General features: G+C 47.6%; 1 protein-coding gene across 1 annotated transcript; it reads right to left on the reverse strand.

The window, feature by feature from the left end:
• Window positions 1–8,338: 8,338 nt before the first annotated feature.
• LOC147124838 (glycine dehydrogenase (decarboxylating), mitochondrial-like) lies at window positions 8,339–9,784 on the reverse strand. Its single transcript, XM_085993848.1, has 2 exons — window positions 9,311–9,784; window positions 8,339–8,834 (listed from the first exon to the last, which is right to left on the reverse strand). The coding sequence occupies exons 1-2, from the start codon at window positions 9,608–9,610 to the stop codon at window positions 8,748–8,750; spliced, it is 387 nt and encodes a 128-aa protein (XP_085849974.1). The 5' UTR covers window positions 9,611–9,784; the 3' UTR covers window positions 8,339–8,747.
• Between the last annotated feature and the right edge of the window lie 4,226 nt (window positions 9,785–14,010).

Here is a 14,010-nt window from a genome sequence, read left to right on the forward strand (position 1 = left end):
TCCACTCATGTCATACTGAGCTGACGTGTTCCCCGAGCAGTGTGTAACCCATGGGGGAACACGTAAAATTGAAAGGTAAGCTTAAAATAACACTTAATTGGCTGTTAACAATGCATTTAATTATGTCAATTGCCTCCCCCGCCGCTTGGTGTTGAGTCTGTTGAGTGTTGACAAACCCGACACCTGGGAGACTCGCATGGAGGTGGGATGACAGCGGGGTCCCTACCCGCTGTCAATTATTTCTATTTTCACAGCTGATCCGCCTCCGACCCCGTCCTCTCAGCGTCGGCAAAATTCCAGCCCTAGTTTTGGCAGAAGAATGTCTCCACCCAAACCCTGTGAAAAGCTGCTCATTTCAAATCTCCTTTCTCTGCAGCAGCTGCTCCGTTAAAGCAGGAATAGGAAGAGCAATATTAAGAATCCCACAGATTAGTAACCGAGATCACAATATACTTAGATGAGGAAGCCCATTTGGTCTATCTTAATGCATCCATCCAAAACGGTAGCATAGTGGAAATGTCACTAGGCTAGTAATCCAGAGGCCTAGACAAATGATCCAGAGACGGGAGTTCAAATCCCACCATGGTAATAGTGACCATAAAACTATCGGATTGTCGTAAAAACCCATCTGGTTCACTAATGTCCTTCAGGGAAGGAATTCTGCTGGTCTGGCCTATATGTGACTCCAGACCCACAGCAATGTGGTTGACTCTGAAATGGCCTAACAAACTGCTACGAAACAAAATAAGAAGAATGAAACCGGACGGACCACCCGGCTATGGACACGGCAACGGCACACCCAGCCCAATCAACCCTACAAAGTCCTCCTCATAACATAGAGTCAGTCACAAAGTTATACAGCACAGAAAGAGGCCCATCGTGTCTGCGCTGACCATCGAGCCCTGTCTATTCTAATCCCATTTTCCAGTCTGCAGTATGCTACGGCGTTTCACGTGCTCACCTAAATGCTTCTTGAATGTTGTAAGGGTTCCTGCCTCTACCATCCTTTCAGGCAGTGAGTTCCAAATTCCAACCACCCTCTAGGTGAAAAAGTTTTTCCTCTAAACCTCCTGCCCCTTACCTTGAAACTATGCCCCCTGGTTATTGACCCCTCTACTAAAGGGGAAAAGTTCCTTTCTATCTACCCTATCTATGCCTCATAATTTTGTACACCTCAATCTGGGGACTTGTGCCAAAATTGGGAGAACTGTCCCACAGACTAGTCAAGCAACAGCCTGACATAGTCATACTCACAGAATCATACCTTTCAGCCAGTGTCCCAAACTCCTCCATCACCACCAGGAGTGGCAGCACAGTCGGGAGGGAGTGGCCCTGGGAGTCCTCAATATTGACTCCGGTCCCATGAAGTATTAGGGCTTCAGGTCAAGCATAGGCAAGGAAACCTGCTGATTACAACCGCCCTCCCTCAGCTGATGAATCAGTACTCCGCCATGTTGAACACCACTTGGAAGACGCACTGAGAGCAGCAAGGGCACAGAATGTACTCTGGGTGGGGGACGTCAATGTCCATCACCAAGAGTGGCTCGGTAACACCGCTACTGACCGAGTCCAGTCTGGGCCTGCAACAGGTGGTGAGGGAACCAACACGAGGGAAAAATCTACTTGACCTCATCCTCACTAATCTACCTGTTGCAGACATATGTCCATGACAGTATTGGTAGCTTGGTAGCAGTGCAGTGACCACCGCACAGTCATTGTGGAGACGAAGTCCCGCCTTCACACTGAGGATACCCTCCATCGTGTTGTGTGGCACTACTACCGTGCTAAATGGGATAGATTCAGAACAGATCTAGCAGCTCCAAACTGGGCATTCAGCAGCAGAATTGTATTCCCCCACAATCTGTAACCTCATGGCCCGGCATATCCCTCACTCTACCATTACCACCAAGCCAGGGGACCAACTCTGGTTCAATAAGGAGTGTAGAAGAGCATGCCAGACGCAGCACCAGGCATACCTAAAACTGATGTGCCAACCTAGGGAAGCTTCAACACAGGACTACATGCATGCTAAAAAGCAGAAGCAGCATGCTATAGACAGGCTAAGCGATCCCACAATCAACAGATCAGATCAAAGTCCTGCCACATCCAGTTGTGAATGGTGGTGGACCATTAAACAACTAACGGGAGGAGGAGGCTCCATGAATATCCCCATTCTCAATGATGGTGGAGCGCAGCATGTGAGTGCAAAAGACAAGGCTGAAGTTTCAGCCAGAAGTGCCGAGTGGATGAACCATATCAGCCTACTCCTGAGGACCCCACCGTCACAGAAGTCATTCTTCAGCCAATTCGATTCACTCCACGTGATATCAAGAAACGGCTGAGCGCATTGGATACAGCAAAGGCTATGGGCCCTGACAACATCCCGGCTACCTTGCTGAAAACTTGTTCACTAGAACTAGTTGCGCCTCTAGCCAAGCTGTTCCAGTACGGCTACAACACTGGCACCTATCCGATAATGTGGAAAACTGCCCTGGTATGTCCTGTCCACAAAAAGCAGGACAAATCCAATCCAGCCAATTACCACCCCATCAGTCTACTCTCAATCATCAGCAAAGTGATGGAAGGTGTCATAGACATTGCTATCAAGCGGCACTTACTCACCAATAACCTGCTCACTGATGCCCAGTTTGGGGTTCCACCAAGACCACTCGGCTCCCGACCTCATTACAGTCTTGGTCCAAACATGGACAAAGGAGCTGAATTCCAAAAGTGAGGTGAGAGTGACTGCCCTTAAGATTGAGTAAGCATTTGACCGAGTGTGGCATCAAGGAGCCCTAGTAAAACTGAAGTCAATGGGAATCGCAGGGATATCTCTCCACTGGCTGGAGTCATACCTAGCACAAAGGAAGATGGTTGTGGTGATTGAAGGTCAATCATCACAGCCCCAGGACATCGCTGCAGGAGTTCCTCAGGGCAGTGTCCTAGGCCCAACCATCTTCAGCTGCTTCATCAATGAACTTCCCTCCAATATAAGGTCAGAAATGGGGATGTTCGTTGATAACTGCACAGTGTTCAGTGCCATTTACACTGAAGCAGTTCATGCCCGCATACAACAAGACCTGGACGACGTTCAGGCTTGGGCTGATAAGTGGCAGGTAACATTCGCGCCACAGAAGTGCCAGGCAGTGACTATCTCCAACAAGCGAGAGCGTAACCACCGCCCCTTGACATTCAACGGCATTACCATCGCCGAATCCCCCACCATCAACATCCTGGGGGTCACCATTGATCAGAAACTTAACTGGACCAGACACAAATACTGTGGCAACAAGAGCAGGTCAGAGGCTAGGTATTCTGCGGCGAGTGTCTCACCTCCTGACTCTCCAAAGCCTACAAGGCACAAGTAAGGAGTGTGATGGAATACTCTCCAATTGCCTGGATGAGTGCAGCTCCAACAACACTCAAGAAGCTCGACACCATCCAGGACAAAGCAGCCCACTTGATTTGCACCCCATCCACCACATTAAACATTCACTCCCTGCACCACCGGCGTACCGTGGCTGCAGTGTGTACCATCTACAAGATGCACTGCAGCAACTCACCAAGGCTCCTTCGGCAGCACCTCCCAAGCCCCAGACCTCTACCACCTAGGACAAGGGCAGCAGGAACATGGGAACACCACCACCTCCAAGTTCCTCTCCAAATCACACACCATCCTGACTTATAAGTATATCACCGATCCTTCATCGTCGCTGGGACAAAATCCTGGAACTCCCTCCCTAACAGCACTGTGGGAGTACCTTCACCACACTTTGCAGCGGTTCAAGAAGGCGGCTCACCACCACCTTCTCAAGGGCAATTAGGGATGGGCACTAAATGCTGGCCTTGCCCACATCCCATGAACGAATAATTAAAAAAAAGTCTATAATGACCCATTGCTGCTTCTAATTGTTTCTTTAAATGATGCCAAGGATTTGGCCTCCACATCTATTCCAAGTACAGGAAACTCTCTTTTTACCGGCACCTAAATAACCGGAAATCTCTCAACCAGCAAAATTCAGGAGTAGGTTCAGGTAAGTTTTACTTCATATTAGTGGCCGTGTAACCAGGATTCCTGGATCTGTGGCCGTGTAAACAGGGTTCCTGCACCTGTTGCCATGCAACGGGGACGCATGGATCTGTGGCCGTGTACGGGGCTCTCGTACCTTAGTAAGTATACCTCTCTGTAATCCGGACTTTTTGATCAACCGGCAGCACGCCGGTCCCGGATAAAAAAAGTTTCCTGTATTGATCACACTCTGCATAAAGAACCTTCAGATAACAGTCCTAAACTTATCTTACTAGTTTGAACCCGTGTACCCTTATCCCACCCCACTATTTAATGAAAAGTAATATTCCGGATTAACTTTCTTCAAAGTGCGTACTATATTGTATACCGCTACAAGATCACCTCTTCAGATGCTTCCACTCCAGGATGAAAGCCAGAGTTTCTCCTATCTTTCCTCATGGGAGTATGAGAGTTACCCATTTTTCATTCATCTGTGCAAAATTTTACACGTGTCTGCACTATTTTTTATTTATAAGAACATAAGACGTAGGAGCAGGAGTAGGTCATTTAGCCCCTCGAGCCTGCTCCGCCATTCAATAAGATCATGGCTGATCTGATCTTGGCCTTAACTCCACTTCCCTGCCCTATCCCCATAACCATTGAATCCCTTACCATTCAAAAATCTGTCTATCTCCACCTTAAAATATATTCAGTGACCCAACCTCCACAGCTCTCTGGGGAAGAGAATTCTAAAGATTCACAACCCTCAGAGAAGAAATTCCTCCTCATTTCTGTTTTAAATGGGCGACCCCTTATTCTGAAATTATACCCCCTAGTTCTAAATTCCCCCACAAGGGAAAACATCCTTTCTGCATCTACCCTGTCAAGCCCCTTCAGAATCTTATGGGGGAAAAATTCAGTTGGTAGCGCCTCCCGTTAGCGCCTTAAGAGGGCGCTAAGTGGGGCGCAAACCAACTAGCGCCCAGGCGCGGCACTGCCCACGCCTTCCGCAAAATTCAGCGGGAGGTTAGTGATGGCGCTAACCGGTAGCGTCCTGCAGCACTGCGCCACTGGCGATGACATCATTGGTGTGCGCAGCGCCCCGCTCACGATCTTCAGGAGCGCCCCCTAATTTACCGCCGGACGCTATGTCCGACGGGGTCAGGGGGGCGTACCTGTGGCTGGGGAGGCGCAATTTAAAGGCGAGGTGCGGGGCGGCCATTTTTGTTGCTGGTCGCCTGCCAGCACCTGCCTGCGCTCCCGTCCCCGGCCTCCTGAACCCCCCCCCCACGGAGTGCCGGCTGCGCTCCAAGAGCCCAGCACTTCTCTTGGGTGCCGGGCTCTTTTGCCTGCACTCCCGATCCCCAGGGGCCCAGCTGGGCCCCAGGTCGCGCTGCACAAGGCCCCTCCCCTTTAAGAAGGGAAGGCCTGCAATATCGCGGCACATAACGCCGCAATATTGACTCACAGCGCCCCAAGAGGGATGCAGGGCACTTCCAGTGGCACCCCGCTTCCCTCTTGGGGCGCAACCACTCAATTTCCGGCGCGGGGGCACTAATTTTTCCGGGGCGCTATTTAGCGCCTCGGCGAAGTTAGCGCCTCAATTGGGGCGCTACTCAATTTTTAGCCCTATATGTTTTGACAAGATCCCCTCTCATTATTCTAAACTCCAATGTGTATAGGCCCAACCTGCTCAACCTTTCTTCATAAGACAACCCCTTCATCTCCGGAATCAACCTCGTGAACCTTCGCTGAACTGCCTCCAATGCAAGTATATCCCTCCTTAAATAAGGAGACCAGAACTGTACTTAGTACTCCAGGTGTGGTCTCACCAACGCCCTGTACAGTTGTAACAGGACTTCCCTACTTTTATACTCCATCCCCTTTGCAATAAAGGCCAGCATTCCACTTGCCATTGTTCAGCCCACTCACATTTTGTTTCGCTCAATCTGTAGTTTCTCTGCTGTCTCCTTAGATTCCACTGCCCCTCCTAGGTTGACATCTGCCATTTTGATCAATGTGTATTGACTCAGATTTTGCTGTAGCCGGGAATCTAATGGCATCTGCCGTTAGTCAGTCTTACCCATGCACGTTTAGGTTTTTAAAAATCAGGTACAGAAAGAGAAATAGAGAGGGAAAGAAAGATTAGATTAAGAGAGAGCGTGGGAGAGAGAAAAGGAACAGAAAGGAAAAGTAAAAAGTTTTAATTTAAAATGTTACTTTTTTTTTTAATGTTCAACAACGATTAATACCTGAAGGAATGAGACTCTATACTTGTAATAGTTAATTTTCAGTGCCAGAGTGGTTGATTGGCAGTAATGAATACTTATCACATCATTAAAAGGGTACTTGCGCTTATAATGACAAGACTTAACTTTCTGTGGCAAGTTTAGCTTGTTATCTATTGTGCAAATAGAGCAACTTCATGCCATTCAATGCAGTTCAATGGTGAGACAGACAGCAAGGTGCCATTTTCACAAAGCTAAATGGCGGAGCTGCCCAACTCATACAGCAACTTTTGGATATTTGCATTTAAATGCGCATTTGCCAAACCGCCTGACGTTGATGTACCATTTGAGCATAAATAATAGTGGGCACGTTAGCCTCACCATTATTTTGATAGCAAAATCTGGCAGTTTTAACATCCCAGTCATTGATGCAAATTAGAAACAGCAGCAGCCCCAATGCTAAACCCTGGTGCATACCACTCATTAGTTCCCCCTGCTCACACCTCGATATTACCCCTCTACCCAGTACCCACTGTTTTCTACTCTTCAGCCAATTTTGTGTACCTATCCAAATTTTGCACTGAATCCCCACAGCTTTGAGCTGAATTAGTAACCTTTCATGTGGAACTGTATCAAATGTCTTTTGAAAGTCTAAGGGGGAAAATTTAGGTCACGCCCCCTTTGGGGCACTAACTTCGGCGGGGTGCTACTTTTAGCGCCCCTGCGCCGGATTTTGAATGATAGCGCCCCAAGCAGGAGGCTACTGGAAGCGCTCCCCCTCCTTCTTGGGGCGTTACATTGAATATCGTGGTGCTTCGTGCAGGAGCACCACGTGCGTCAGCACGTAGCGCCGCATTACTACAGGCCTCCCTCCCCTGATTAAAGGGGAGGGGCCTAGTGCAGCACGCACTGGGGCCCTGCCCGACCACTGGGGAGCGGGGTGCCGGCAAAAGAGTCCGTCACTGGGCTGACCGATCGCGGCTGGCACCCTGCAGGAGGAGGCGAAAGGGGGCAGGTGATGGCAGACGGCCCAAAAAAAATGGCCACCAGACACCTGATCTTTACTTTGCGCCACCGCGGCCGCAAACACAACACCCTGACCCTGTCAGACATAGCGTCTGGCGGTAGGTCAGGGGGTGCGAGCCAAGTTTGCGGCCGGGGTGCGAGCGAGGTGCGAGCAGGGCGCTGCGCACGGTGATGGTGTCATCGCCGGAGGCGCATCGCTGCGGGGCGCTACCGGCTACCGCCGGCGCTAACCTCCCGCTGAATTTCACGGGAGGCATCAGTGGCGCCGTGCCCAGGCACTAATTGCTTTGCGCCCCATTAGTACCCCGCTAACGGGAGGCGCAAAGCAACCCAATTTTTCCTCCTAAGTATATAATGTTGTCGGGATTACTAGTCAACTTGGGTTGTCACTTCCTTAAAGAAACCAAGGAGGTTGGTCAGGCAGGATCTTCCTATCTGAAGCAGTGTTAGCTGCTGTGCGCCAAGTCGTTTTTCTACAAATAACCCTCAACTTCACTCCTGAGGATCAATTCCATTATTTTACATATATCTGAAAACGAATGGGTCTGTTCTGTCACTCTTTGACTATGGGTACAATCCTGAAAAAAATTCTCCCATTGAAGAAAAAACCTTTCCTTTTCCTCCAATACTTATTGGGGTGGAGGGGGGTGGACAAGGGGAGCGGAAGAGATTTAAACATTACTCCTTGATACATTCCTACTTGGCTAAGAATTATGGTAAACGGATACATCAAAGGCATTTAATTCAGTGCTTAACGTACACTGAGGCAGTTAACAATACTCAAAGTTCCTGCAGATAAGGGGGATATTGTAGTCTGGCCCGACGAGGATCAGCTGCTTCTTTTCTAGTATTAGATTATTAAGGCTCCACAACTTTCTAAAGCAGATTTGTTTCCCCTTCAATAAGCGATCACGCATGACGAGGCTGGAGCCACATCTGTGACTCTCGCTGAATGAGCAGACAGGAGCAGGAGCTGAGCTTCAAGAGCAACAAAAAGCGACCAAGTCCTGGTTGTGGTACTTGTGTGATGGGTGTGTAAGTGGAGGTACAATCTGAGGGGGGGGGGGGGGGAAAGAGAGAGAGAGGAGTGTTGGGAGGGAAAGGAAAGAATAAAGTTCTTCCCAAGTTGGCAAGGGGGCAGGAGAGCGCCAGAGGGGAGCCTTTTCTACACCATGTCCTGGGCTCCATGCCCACAGCCCTGGGTTGATGCAATCCCGTGCGAGCCAGCCTGAAATGGACACGGGGGTCGCTGGAGCTTGGCGGAACTGAACTTTACCCGGCAATGGCAGCGGCTTATCATCGCCATCCCCGCCCCCCTCCAATGTGATTTGTAGAGAAAAACACCAGACTTCACCTATACCTAATAAGGCTGCGGCACCAGCGGGGTCGCGGGGTGGAAATCTATGTTGCAATTTTATTGAAGCCAGAAAGGGAACGATCGGCGGATACACGACATTCCTTGAGTGGGGTCAGAAAGACATCTTTTACTCACACACGGGATCGTCCATCCTCAGGGGTCTGCTCAGGCGGATGCTCGCAGGAACGGTGTTGTCAATAAGTTGGTCAATGCACTACCGAGGCAAAGGGGGATGGGGGTGGGGGGAATAATAATAATAATGGTAAAACAAATATAAAAGACATTCCAGGAACAGAATTTAACTGTAAAACAAAAGTCTCTCCCTCCCACCCACTCAATCCAATCCAGATCGATACAAATTAGCGCTTTAATTTAAAGGGGAAATAATTGCCAATTTGAGATGTAAAGGTTTGCGTGTAATTGTTTTTGTTTAAAACTACATTTCTCACTTGCAGCCTCAGTATTGTAACACGTGCTTCCTCTAACGGCGGGTGATTGAAACATGTGAACGCCTCCAAAAATATATATTTTTTATATATATAATAATGGTTTCGTAAACAAATGAAACTTGTGCAAATCCATTCGGACTGACTGCCTCGCCGACCACGTCAAAAACCTGACTGATACTGGGCACGGAGTGAATAGGCAAACAAAAAAACAAAAAAAGAAAGAAAAAGCATGTGCGGTTACCGCCAGTCCCAGGGTGTCCAGCATTTCCCTTTTCTCTTTGTCTCCGGGTCCGATGTGTCGCTCTGAGAAGTCATCGTGCCTGGGCAAGGTTTTGTCTATTAACCTGGCATGGTTGGCGGAGGCTGTGCCCAGGGTTCGCACGCTGCCGCTGCTCAGAGCGTCTTGTTTCCTCCGAGAGTCTCGGCTCCAAGCCGCCAGCCTGCCTCCCCGAGCCCGGCTTCCCACAACTTTCTGGCAGGTGGATTGCAAACCGCGAGAGCTCGCCAGCAGACCCCAGGATTTCACGCAGCTCTGCATCATTATTTTGTTGTTGGGTTTTTTTTTACCCCCGCCCCCTCTCACTCACTCTCTCCCGCTCACTTTCCGGATTAAGAATTCACTTGGGATGATGAACTAAACGGAAAGCGGAGCGACACTGCTTTATATAGCAGCATCCAATCAAGTGACCACATCTCCATGACGTGTGGACAAGCCTCCCAAACATCATCTGAGAATATAATAGTTTTTTTTAAAAACAAATAATAATCTCCCTCGGATAGAGTTGAAATTTTGCACACCGCCGGTGCAGCGTTAAAATATTCTTGGGTTGGCAGGCATGCTTGCTTCCCGGGGTCTCAAAGATCCCCCACATCTTGCATAAACAAGAGGTACAGGACGGAATGCGAAAATGCTCTTTTTATTGAGTCACGCGAAGACTATCAGGAGTTTGTAACGCACGCTGCCATCTGCTGGGTGCACAGGTTCACTCTCGATTTACCGGCTCTGTTGGCAAAATGCAGGAGTAGGTTCAGGTAAGTTTTTACTTCATATTAGTGGCAGTTCCTGGATCTGTGGCTGTGTAACTGGGGTTCCTGCACTTGTTGCTAAGCAACAGGGACGCTTGGTCTCTGGCCTGAGTTCCTGCACATGTTGCTAAGCAACAGGGAAGCCTGGATTTGTTGCTGTGTAGGGAGCGCTCCTACCTTTTAACTATACCTCTCAGTAATCCGGACTTTTTGATAAACCGGCACCACGCTGGTCCCATTGGTGCCAGATAATAAAGAGTTTCCTGTAGTTTAGCGCTGGTGCAGTTGGTCGGATGGGAAGAAAGGTGGAACGCACTCGATGCTAAACTGTTGCATTTCTTACTTATCCCATAATTGAGAATACCGAAAAAAGAGTCTGGAGCGTCTGATCGACCAGTTCTCCTTCATGGGCTCAGCATTCACCAGTAGGGCTTCCTCAGCCTATATATAAGGGATCCGAGACTGTGTTGTGAGGTGGATGTGGCAGAAAAGGAAAATGGCAACAGGGTGGGACGTGTGGGCTATACAGGTGAGTCTGCAGACCAGGATTAAGCAGTTGGTGGTGAGTAAGGCACTTGGATGTCGAGAACATTAAGTTGGCTGAAAGCAGATGAGGAAACTCGTGAGAGTTTGGGACAACAATAGCTGGAAGACATTACCCAGAGGCTAGGTATGAGAACATGCGCTCATATATCTAGCAGAAAGCTAAGCAGCTACTGCTGAAACTCTGCACCTCCAAATAGTGCAACCACCATTTAAAGGGATATAGTGTGTAGTCCTTTTGCAGTTGGAACAACACATCTTATGGTGAGTTGTGCTTGTGAGGAGAACCTGGTACCTCTGTCCAGCTCAGACTTGTGCTGCTCACGATGTGGTCTCCTCTACATTGGGGAGACCAAACGCAGATTGGGTGACCACTTTACGGAACACCTCCGTTCAGTCCATAAGGGTGACCTCGAGCTTCCGGTCGCCTGTCATTTTAATTCACCGCCCCATTCCCACTCAGACCTCACCGTACTTGGGCTCTTGCATTGTTCCACGGAAACCCAGCGTAAGAACATAAGAACATAAGAAATAGGAGCAGGAGTAGGCCAATCGGCCCCTCGAGCCTGCTCCGCCATTCAATAAGATCATGGCTGATATGATCCTAACCGCCAATCTACTATCACAGAACCATGTCCTGAATCTAACAGAATTAGACACACGAAATAGGAGCAGGATCAGGCTACACGGCCCCTGGGCCCGCTCCGCTACCCACAGGGCCATGACCGATCCGAACCTGGACTCATGTCCAAATTCCTGCCCGCTCCCCATAACCCTTAATTCCCTTTACTTCTAAGAAACTGTCTATTTCTGTTTTAAATTTATGTAATGATGTAGCTTCGACAGCTTTTTGGGGCAGCATATTCCATGGACCTACCACCCTCTGAGTGAAGTAGTTCCTCCTCATCTCAGTTTTGAAAGAGCAGCCCCTTATTCTAAGACTATGCCCCCTAGTTCTAGTTTCACCCATCATCGGGAACATCCTCCCGACATCCACCCGATCCAACCCCTTCACAATCTTATATGTTTCAATAAGATCGCCTCTCATTCTTCTGAACTCCAATGAGTAGAGTCCCAATCTACTCAACCTCTCCTCATATGTCCATCCCCTCATCCCCGGGATTAACCGAGTGAACCTTCTTTGTACTGACTCGAGAGCAAGTATGTCTTTTCTTAAGTATGGACACCAAAACTGTATGCAGTATTCCAGGTGCGGTCTCACCAATACCTTGTACAACTGAAGCAATACCTCCCTATTTTTATATTCTATCCCCCTAGCAATGAAAGCCAACATTCCATTGGCCTTCTTAATCACTTGCTGCACGTGTATACTAACCTTTTGAGTTTCGTGCACCAGGACCCCCAGATCCCTTTGTACTTCAGTACTTTCCAGTTTCTTGCCATTAAGATAATAACTTGCTCTACGATTTTTCCTGCCAAAGTGCATAACCTCACACTTTCCAGTATTGTATTCCATCTGCCAAATCTCTGCCCACTTACTTAGCCTGTCTATGTCCCCTTGCAGGTTTTTTATGTCCTCCTCACTCACTACTTTCACCCCCATCTTAGTATCATCTGCAAACTTTGATATGTTACACTCGGTCCCCTCCTCCAAATCGTTAATATAGATTGTAAAGAGTTGGGGACCCAGCACTGACCCCTGTGGAACACCACTAGTTACTGATTGCCAGTCTGAGAATGAACCATTTATCCCAACTCTCTGCCTTCTGTTAGATAGCCAATCCTCTATCCATGCCAGAATATTACCCCCAATCCCGTGATTTTTTATCTTAAGCAATAATCTTTTGTGTGGCACCTTGTCAAATGCCTTTTGGAAGTCTAAATACACTACGTCCACTGGTTCCCCTTTATCCACCCTATATGTTACTTCCTCAAAGAACTCCAGCAAATTTGTCAAACATGACTTCCCCTTCATAAAACCATGCTGACTTTGTCCTATTAAATTATGATTATCCAAATGTCCTGTTACTGTCTCCTTAATAATGGACTCCAAAATTTTACCTACCACAGATGTTAGGCTAACCAGTCTATAGTTTCCAGCCTTCTGTCTACTGCCCTTTTTAAATAAGGGTGTTATATTAGCAGTTTTCCAGTCTGCCGGGACCTTTGCCGAGTCCAGGGAGTTTTGGAAAATTATTACCAATGCATCCACAATCCCTACCGCCACTTCCCTCAAGACCCTAGGATGTAAGCCATCCGGCCCAGGTGATTTATCCGCCTTGAGTCCCATTATTTTACCAAGTACCACTTCCTTAGTGATTTTGATCGTGTTTAGCTCCTCCCCCCCTATAGCCCCCTGTTTGTCCAGTGTTGGGATATTCTTAGTGTCCTCTACTGTAAAGACTGATACAAAATATTCATTCCGTGTTTTTGCCATCTCCATATTTCCCACCATTAATTTCCCAGTCTCATCTTCCAAGGGACCAACATTTACTTTAGCCACCCTTTTTCTTTTTATATAACTATAAAAACTCTTACTATCTGTTTTTATATTTTTGGTAATTTACTTTCATAATCTATCTTCCCTTTCTTAATTAATCTTTTTGTTATTTTTTGCTGTCTTTTAAAGTTTTCCCAATCCTCTATCCTCCCACTAGATTTGGCTACCTTATATGCCCTTGTTTTTAGTCGAATACTATCCTTAATTTCTTTACTTAGCCACGGATGGCTGTCTTCTTTTACACCCTTTTCTTCTCAGTGGAATATATATTTTTTGGAAGTTGTAAAATAACTCCTTAAATGTACACCACTGATCATGTATCGTCTTACCCTTTAATCTATTTTCCCAATCCACTCTACTCAATTCCGCTCTCATACCTTCATAGTCTCCTTTATTCAAGCTTAGCACGCTTGTTTGAGATCCAACCTTCTCACCCTCTAATTGAATATGGAATTCAACCATGTTATGGTCAGTCATTCCAAGGGGATCCTTTACTAGGACATTTTTAATTAATCCTGTCTCGTTACACAGGACCAGATCTAAGGTTGCTTGCCCCCTGGTCGGTTCAGTTACATACTGCTCAAGAAACCCATCCCTAATACACTCAATGAACTCATCCTCAAGGCAGCCCTGCCCAATTTGATTTGTCCAATTAATATGATAGTTAAAATCCCCCATAATTATAGATGTTCCCTTATTACAAGCCTCAACTATTTCCTGATTGATACTCCGTCCAACAGAGTTGCAACTGTTCGGAGGCCTATAGACTACGCCCACTAGTGTTTTTTTCCCCTTATTATTCCTTATCTCCACCCAAACTGTTTCATTATCCTGATCTTTTGACCCAATATCATTTCTCTGTATTACAGTGATTCCTTCCTTTATTAACATAGCCACCCCACCTCCCCTTC

Source organism: Somniosus microcephalus, chromosome 1 (assembly GCF_052327205.1).
Source record: "Somniosus microcephalus isolate GS21.2 chromosome 1, FLI_Smic_1.0, whole genome shotgun sequence".
Classification (NCBI taxonomy): domain Eukaryota; kingdom Metazoa; phylum Chordata; class Chondrichthyes; order Squaliformes; family Somniosidae; genus Somniosus; species Somniosus microcephalus.